Source organism: Rhipicephalus sanguineus, chromosome 3 (assembly GCF_013339695.2).
Source record: "Rhipicephalus sanguineus isolate Rsan-2018 chromosome 3, BIME_Rsan_1.4, whole genome shotgun sequence".
In the NCBI taxonomy this organism is placed as follows: Eukaryota; Metazoa; Arthropoda; class Arachnida; order Ixodida; family Ixodidae; genus Rhipicephalus; species Rhipicephalus sanguineus.
In genome coordinates this window covers 172,968,874-172,977,745 of record NC_051178.1, presented here as the reverse complement: position 1 = coordinate 172,977,745, position 8,872 = coordinate 172,968,874, and the positions used below count along the sequence as shown (strand labels likewise).

The following is an 8,872-nucleotide window of genomic DNA, read 5'->3' as shown; positions in this document are numbered from 1 at the left end:
CTTTGCGACGACGCTCACCCTCCTCTCCTCCCTTTTCTTTAAGGGGCCCGGAGGGGGGGGGGGGGGGGAAGCTTGCTACGGCTTTGATTGGAAAACTCTGCTGAACTTTATATGAGCGTGACTTCAACTATCTGCGCTCGTAGTGCACAGCACTGATAAAGAATGCCCTTCAGGCAGCGCACGTATAGAGCAGCCGCAAGCCGGTGAATCATGCAGGAGTCGAGGGCTCCTGCGCATTGTAACATGAAATCGCACGGGCTGTTGCTGCTGCCTAAGCGCATGAACGTCATGCGCAATGATGTCTCTATATCAGCGAGCTGCTTGCGTCGCCAGCTGCATTGCATTGTGCAGCTGAATAACGAGCGCAGTGACCGCCTGCCGCAATCACCTTCGCGAGGGAAATGAAATGCGTGCGCAAGGGAGGTAATTAACCGAAGGCGCATCAATGACTTCCCTCGTGACGTAATGCGAAAGGAGATTGAGCGACAAAGCAAAATGAATGTGACTCACTGTGCAATCTAATTCACACTGCAAGCTCCTTGCTTTGGTTGCGTAACCAATTCTCTAGTGACGCCACTCACTACCTTACGTGGTTTTACTTGCTCACTTATACTGTCGCGAATACATACATACATACATACATACATACATACATACATACATACATACATACATACATACATACATACATACATACATACATACATACATACATACATACATACATACATACATACATACGGACGGACGGACGGACGCATAATGGCACTTTATATACTGTGCATATCGTGCAAGCCAGCCTTCCGGCCGGGGAGCTTCAGTCGCGCAGTAATACGCATAGAGTATAGTGGAATTTGAACCAGGGGCCTCCGGCGCAGCAGGCCGATGATGTGTGCGCGTGTGTGCCTTCAGCAATGCTGACGCTTTCGAGACTCTCTGCGGTGGTGTCGCAATGCAAAGCAACAACAGAGGGTTTCAGATACCCCTGCCTTGGTTTCATTGGGTTTTCGTAAGCGTGCAGCAGATGTTCTTGAATAGGGTTCGTCCTTAGTAAACCGAAGTGCAACAAAATGGCGCTCGGTTCTCTCGATATCAATGCAGCAGCTTCGAAACCGGCTTGGCGAGTGATTAGAGTGTGACGCTTGCGCAATGGCGACAAGACAAGGCGACTTCGCACGCAAATATCTGGGTACACTGTCCTAAATGTACTCAATACTGTCCTGAAGGTATTGTAAGGTACTGTCATAAGGGCAATGCTGTTTAGTATAACAGAAAGGTGACAGGTCAGCTAGTTGGTGCGAGGCGTGCAAACGCAGATACAAATCCTGACTTCTCTCTTGTGTCCGTGTTCGCACGCCCCGTCTTTGAACATGTACTGCCGATCTTAGATACTGAATTAAAATACTCAAATAGATACCTAATTAAAATTCTGAGTTTAATTACCCCCTCATTGGTCAAGGTAACTGAGAAAGACTGTCGGCAGAAAAGACGCGCCCGGTGTCGTGTTTGTAGGCACCATGCAGTGGAGCTTCCCAAATTAAAGCCCCTATAAAAAAAATTGACGGGCTTTATTCTGCATGCTACAGCAGCGCCAGAACGCCCACAGTGAGCGGAATAAGCGAAACTGGGCCGTCGCGGGGCGAACGCGATACGCGCACGTCACCGTCCATGATTGGGCGGACCACGGCCGGACTAAAGGCGGGACGGTCGCGCGTGTCCTTTTTTTTTCTTTTTTTTTTACAGTTCTGGCGGCCGATGTCGGTGACACTGGACCGTTAAATTTAGGCTAACTAGCGCCCTCTGGTCGGTGCACGGTGCCTGTAGTTGACAAAGGCGAGACACACGCGTAATTTACGCGCAACCGCGCCTCTCGGTGTCGTGCCAGGCGCTGGACTTCGATGTGCAGCCGTGCAAGAGCCGCACAAGAGCCGCACAAAACGGCTCGTCGTCAACAAAGAGCACCGGAACAGCGTGATATTGAGTTGGGAATTAAAGAAAAGAAAAACTGTGGCATTGCTTATTCACTCGAGCCTGGCTATTACCATAAAGTAATAAAATAATAGGACATGTTTACTAGCGAAAAAAAGACGTGGACGAGAAGAAGGAATACGGACAACGCTTCTTCTCGTCCACGTCTTTTTTTCGGTAGTAAACATGTACTATTATTCACGTTACCAACTAGCCCAACTTTCCGCCTTAAATGTAATAAAATAGTTCGTTGTATACGATATTCTCTCTAACAGTAGATATAAAAATCGGCTCTAACAAATCGGCAGTGTGGCTCGCCCAAGGGTCCCAGATACAAAGACGCATTATTCTATGCTTCAAAGCCCCTATAAACGAGGTAATCCGTGCCTGTCTCCTTGTGAAATTTTGGTTCATACGCTGGCGCAAACAGTCAAATCTGATTTTTTTTTTTTTTTTGGCGCTGAATGACCTATATTTCCGCACTTTTTTAAACGATTAAAAGATAGGGTTGTGAATTGTCTTTAGATATTTATTTTGCTTTCTCGCTACTCTTCAAGCTTTGAGCATCGTGCGAACGCAATATTTCTTCGTTATAGAAGGAATAAATGTCACTGAAATGAAGCGTGCACCGACCAAAGTTCGTATTTAGTTCGCTATAACGGATAATACGCTATATCAGTGTCTGTTATGACGATGTTCAACTTTATAGCGTGCAGGCATGGACTCGTAACCGAAATGCCCATATGACTTGGGATCTGCTTCTTTCTTTCCTTTTTTAAGTGCGGGACACTTTGGGGGCCCGGGCTGTAGTATACTGTCGTCCTCGTCTCCTGTAGCTTGGCGTAACGCTGGCAAAACCACGTATAGCGTAGCCATCTGTAGCTTATCGGGCGCGCGCTCGCGCCAAGGAGAAGTCTTCTGCTCTTGTTCTTCGAGCGTCTTGATGACGATATCAAGTTCGGAGCTCTTTAGGGGCCCGGGCTGTATTCACTTGGCGTAAGGCAGGCAAAACCACGTATAAAAATAGAAAAAAAAAGAGGAAGCAAACGAGAAATAGAAAAAGCGAGAAAGAAAGGGAAAAGAAATAAGAAAAATAGAACTAAATAGAAATAAAGAGAGGAAAAAAGACAGAAAAGAACTGGAAAAGAGAAAAAGAAAGAAAGAGAGGAGGAAAGAAAGGAAAGCCGAAGAGAAACAAAGAAGGCTGCCCAGCTCCGCACTTGCTTCAGGCTTGGCACCATTAGCACGAAGCTGCCTTAATGTTTATTTTTTCCTTTTGACATTCTCTTGACGCCTTTGGCTCGGGTTCTACGTCATAAAATACCACTGCGAAAGTCACGGAGCACGCAGGTCGCTCTGCACGCACGTAGAAACCCTCATTCCTTTCCGTTCGCTCACTCATCTTCAAAGGCATGCCTACAAGGTTGCTTGATAAAGTTGACACATGCGATGAATTATGCAGTAGCAGTATTTCCACCGTCTCTATCAAGCGGTTCTATAATTAGTTATGCTGCTACAGACAAACCCAGTGGCGTGAATCATGGGGGAGGGTGGGGAAGAGGACGACTCCCTTTGCGTTCAGACTGGCGGACACACCCTTGCAAGTGACCCCCCCCCCCCACCTTGTGATTTATCTTTCAAACATCATATATCCTGACGACTGTGCTAGTCGAATGCATACATTGATCTCCTAGGCGGTCGTTAATCACACTGTACAAAATATTTCGTATTCAGCTTTTTTAAGTGCGTTTATTTTGTAGTAGTAACTTTGTTCAATACCCTATAGCTCTGTAAGACTGTATTGAAAGTGCAAATGCCGTTCGACTGGTTTCCAAAAAGACTCAGCAGCATAATGTAATTACGTGAGCTGTGAACCCGTGCTCGTTTTATTGCGATAGCAATTACATGGACGCTCTCGGCATGTTTTTGCCGTCGCCCTCATGTTCCGCATAAAGACCAAATCTATAACATCGCCGCTTGCATTGTATGTTCTACGCGCTATACTCGCGGACAACTTTTCTTGGCAATGAAGGAAATGCTACGAGGGCGGAGCTACTGCGCATGTACTGCTCCGCAAAGTATAGTCCGGTTCGGCGCGCGTTTCGAATTTAGTTTTGGTTTGTGCACCTTCCGTATCTCGTGTGACGGCCGTTTGATTATTCGAGCGGCCGTCACAGGCTTAGACAGCCATTTCTTAAGGAAATTCGTCACAAGCTCCTTCGGCGAGTCGTCGGAAAAGCTGGAGGGTGACGAGAGCCCACCCGAAGGCGGAGACGCCTTTTTGACTGTGGAGGGCACGTAAAAGGTGCGACGTTTTCACACGCGCAAGAACGCGAAATGAAACAGCATAAAGTAAAACAAATATAAATATCTCCTTGGTGCGTGCTGACCCTCTTTTTAAACATAGAAAATAAAGTAATGTTGTTTTTTTTGTTCTCAGGCAGAAAACATGGACGTAATTGTGTGACTATATTCTTCAGCGGTAGCACACGCGTGGTTCGGCTCTGTAGCCTTACCTTCATTGCCAAGAAAAGTTGTCCGCGAGTATAGCAAAAGCGCGCGAGCGCTGGGGGCGAGCGCGGCTGAAACAGAGGTGAAAAGAGCCGGCCGTCTCCGTCGCACGACGCGCGCATGCGATAACATCGCTCCGCGTGCGAGGCCTGCAGTCGATGGCTCCTCAGACAACGCCCCGGCCGTCTTTCGTCGTGCGAAGGAGCGTGAAGGGGCGCTGGGAGGTTGGGGGAGGGGGGAGCTGCGTCGCTTGATTAGCAATTGCGAACTGTGCTCATAAGGACGCGGTCGTGAGCGCTGGCGCGCGCTCTCTCTCGCCAGACGTGAGGAGACGGCTCCTAAACTTGCTGTGCTCTCACCGCTCATTTCGCGTTGAGAGAACAGACAGCACTTTGTTCCCTGCGGCAGCCGTATTTCTTTAAACCAGTATTTTGTTGAGCTGCGTGCGATCGGATCCAAAAGAGTTAGCTGCTAGCCTTACTTCGTATAACATTCTAATTTGTTGCTATCACATTCAGTGCTTTGCCCTTGCGGCAAAACTGTGATTTTTTTTATTTCAAAGTGTGATTTTGAATTTTATAGAATTAAAATAAAACCTATATTTGTAAAGACAAAATGGCCAACATCGCAAGACCTGTGTCCCCCATTGTGATTTTTCTGGATTTACGCCGCTGCATACCCGACTATTTCAAAGTTGGATAAATTGAATTATCCTTTATATCAAATTAGTTTCGAACACGATGATGTTTTGACGACCATCAGGGCATACCAAAATCAACGGCTACATCGAACAGAAGTTGCCGGAACACTTCATAAATGAACATCGTAACATTGTGAAACGCCTTAAGTTCTCTTTCCCTCACAAGAAGTTTACTTTTCCCCTCGAAAGAAGGGCTTTCCCACTTGCATTTGGGAGAGAGAGTGGTATGATTAGGAGGACGCCGCACGAAGCGAGTAGAACCTAACGCTTGCCATCACACGCTCTCTCCTATGATCACCATCATGCCTGTCATCGTTCATTTTTTCTCTGCTCCCTTTGCTAACGTGATGGCTGCGGTGAAAGGAAAGAACCTGTTGTTCTCTACAAAGCTGGCAATTATCAACGCAGTGGAACGTGGAGAACAGACGTCTGATGTCGCCACTGCGTACAGCATCCCAAGAAGCATGTTGAGTAATATATTGAAGAAGAAGGCTGACATTAGGACCAAGGAGGACTACAGGCTTCCAGTGCCCGGCATATACACGCAGCTGCGTATGAAGGTGTTTATGCGCTTTTTGGCATCAATACCGTATTTTCTCACGTATAACCCGCCTCTACGTATAAGGCGCACCCCCAACTACAAACCGCGGAAAGATAAAAATTACAAAAGAAAATAAAAATCCCCGCGTATTGCCGTGAAGCCGGCTTCTTTGCAATTTCATTAAGCAGTGCCATTAAACCAACTTGCGTACCGAAACTCAGGCACCGAAAATGTGGAAAATTCTTTGAAAGTTTTACATCGAATTAGACGATCTATCAAGCTAATTCTCTTTTTCTCCCTTTCTTTTTTTTTGCAAGTTTGTTAGATGCGGGTTTGACTGTAATACAGTCTTCCTTTTTTCAAAACACTTCTCTCATTGTCCTTTTGTGCTTGTATATATATATATATATATATATATATATATATATATATATATATATATATATATATATATATATATATATATATATATATATATATATATATATGTGCCTTCCGGAAAATGGTATGCAATGGTAATAACTGAGACTACTGTATGATACATTAAATGTACCAGTAAAGCAAGCTCAAAATCAAGAATTGTCAGTTATCTAGCACACATTTTGTGTATTACTGTGAGATTAGTCTGCTGTTCAGTCTGTCACAGTTTTATGTGGGAGGGCATATCTTAGCATACACGTTCCTCCCCTTGCCATTCACATTAGTAGAAAGCTAACGATCAAAAACTGAAGAAAGATTGAATGTGCAGATGATTCCTCGCCATAGCTGTGATGTGCATTTAAAAAAGTGCTTGCATAATACAGCAAGAGATACTGCTGACCCGCAGGTATCTGCAAAGTACCCGACCCTGTAGATTCAATGGTGCAATTTCTTTAGCGCATTCTTTGTTTACTTGGTTGTAATTTGGTTTATTGATGTGTTGCTTGGAACTGGTTGTGCGTTCACCTTTTCCTAGTTGCATTTCATTAGTTCACTGCACTCTGACAAAAATGTCACTCTGTAACATAACCGCAATTTACTCTCTGTGCAACCACTCCATACTTCATATACAACACTGAAACTTGACCTCTGGAAGTAGCCTGCCTCGTAAAATTGCTTGCCTGCAAAAAATACAGTTAACTGTACTAACATTCACGGAGGACTTTGGACTATGCACCATTTAAGAACCAATTACGGCGTGTAAATGTCAAAAACAATAAAGTACCCAGACTGCTTAATTCAATTTGTGATTTTGGCATTAATAACATAAACATGACACATTTTTGAACTGTTTTCACCTATGCTATCTTTGTTTTAATAAATCCAATATGGATCAAGCACAATTCTGTTTCACTAGTATTACATCATCACCTGCCTATTTTATCTGTGCGGCTAAGGCCTTCCTCAGTGATGTCCAATTCACCATGTCCCACATGAAGTAATTCCGTTTTATGCCTGTAAATTTCTTGTTTTTACCATCTGTTGGTAACCATTCCGTTTTTCCAACTGATAATCGGTTATCTGTCAAGCGTATGTAATGTAATAGTGTGTAATGTTAGCATTACTTTCGTTGACCATTGTTATGGTTGCTTGTTGTTCCTCTGAAAAACTATGCAGCACTGTGTAATTTAGTTTCTGTGATAGTATCTATTTTTCAATGAGGACATGTCTTCTAATATCTACTGACTGCGACTCACTGCTACCATTTAATCCAGCACCTAAGGACACCTCAAAGTGCCTCACTGCAGGTTTAATGTTAGCCTAAGCCATTTTTTGTAAAATTCTCAGAGAAAACGTTTAGACAAAGAAAGAAGTACAGGAATATAATTACTTTTCTGTGCTAAAATGGGACGTCACCATTCTTTCCTCAACAAGCGTCACGCACTGCATTTGCCGTCTTGATGTCGCTTCGGGGACAACTTGCGCTGTGCATCTACGGTATATGGTGCTTTTGTTTCGACATGACTCATGAGCGACGTAGTTCATAGACTCAAAGGAACTGCATAGTAATAAAGTCGTGGCCTTTGCCAGGGATAAAGATAAGCATTGTGTTAGGTTCGCTGAATACTATAAAAGTGAAAAAACAGGTGTACCCACCGCCAGTTCTTCTAAAGGATTTGATCATCCAATTCAGGAAAGTTTCAATAGAAGTAGGTTTCAACACTTGCAGCAAGATCCACATTGGGATAGTTGGAATGGCTACGTGATTAAATGAACTTTGCTTTACGCATCAGATACAAAATGCTAAACACAACAAAAGAAACACTTAATCACAATTAAAATTTACAAATGTTCTTCACAACAGTGGCATCCAACCGAAGTGAAGTTATTACTACTTGTAATATTTTGACCCTTGCGCTGTGATGCTTTGTGTGAAGTGATGAATGTTCTATTTAGTCATGTGCAGTTTGTTCGTGCTGACCTTTTCGTTTCTTTCTAAAAATGATGGTTACAAGTAAGTGCTTATGATGCTTGTGCTATGCTCATTTCATCGTGGTCCAGCATTTCCGTTAGATGTGTGTAATTTTTGCACTTTTCGTGGCTACTGAAGGCTACATGCCTGCAGAGAAACAAGCATGCACTGGGATAGAGAATCGACAGATGCGGGAACATTCACGTGACCCATTAAGAATTTATTTACATGCACAGTAACTGCTGTTCTTAGAGGCTGCTTTAGTAATAATTTTTTCTTTCACTTTTAAAAATGCAGTGGCTGGCGAAGGACAATGTCCAGGAGGGCACTGGGCAGCTCCAGCGGCACCTACCACGTCCAAGCCTCCGAGTCAGCCCGCGACGCCAAGAACGTCAAGACCCTCCGCTGCATCGTCTTCTTTCTGGACGACAGCCAGCACACCTTTGATGTTGAAGTACTGCCCTACTTATTCAACCCATACATTTTTTGCAGCGAAGCTTTAGTATATTGCTAGGCTGTGTCTATGTTTGTGCGAAAGCCCCTTGCGAAGGACGATTTTCAGCATGCCATCTCTATTGAAAGCTTTCAAATGTGCTGTTGTGCAAAAATATTGTTTTCAGATTATTGTTGTCGCTATTAGACTAAACTTTTCAGTCAGGAGTATTGGTATTTGCATCAGTGTTTATGACTTTTGAGCTCTTACCACTATTTCAAGGAAGAGTATGTTGGCCAAAGTAATGAACAAGTTTACTCTTTCCTT

The 8,872-nt window shown here is 44.1% G+C and overlaps 1 protein-coding gene across 4 annotated transcripts in view; it reads left to right on the top strand.

Annotated features, from left to right (window-relative positions):
* Positions 1-8,872, top strand: part of LOC119387683 (tyrosine-protein phosphatase non-receptor type 4) — a 253,973-nt gene that overhangs the window by 108,321 nt on the left and 136,780 nt on the right. For all 4 annotated transcript variants that reach the window (XM_037655156.2, XM_037655157.2, XM_037655152.2 and 1 more), the window contains exon 3: positions 8,410-8,566. In XM_037655156.2, coding sequence (XP_037511084.1) covers positions 8,426-8,566 — 141 coding nt within the window. In that variant the 5' untranslated portion in view covers positions 8,410-8,425. The remainder of the gene's footprint in view (positions 1-8,409; positions 8,567-8,872) is intronic.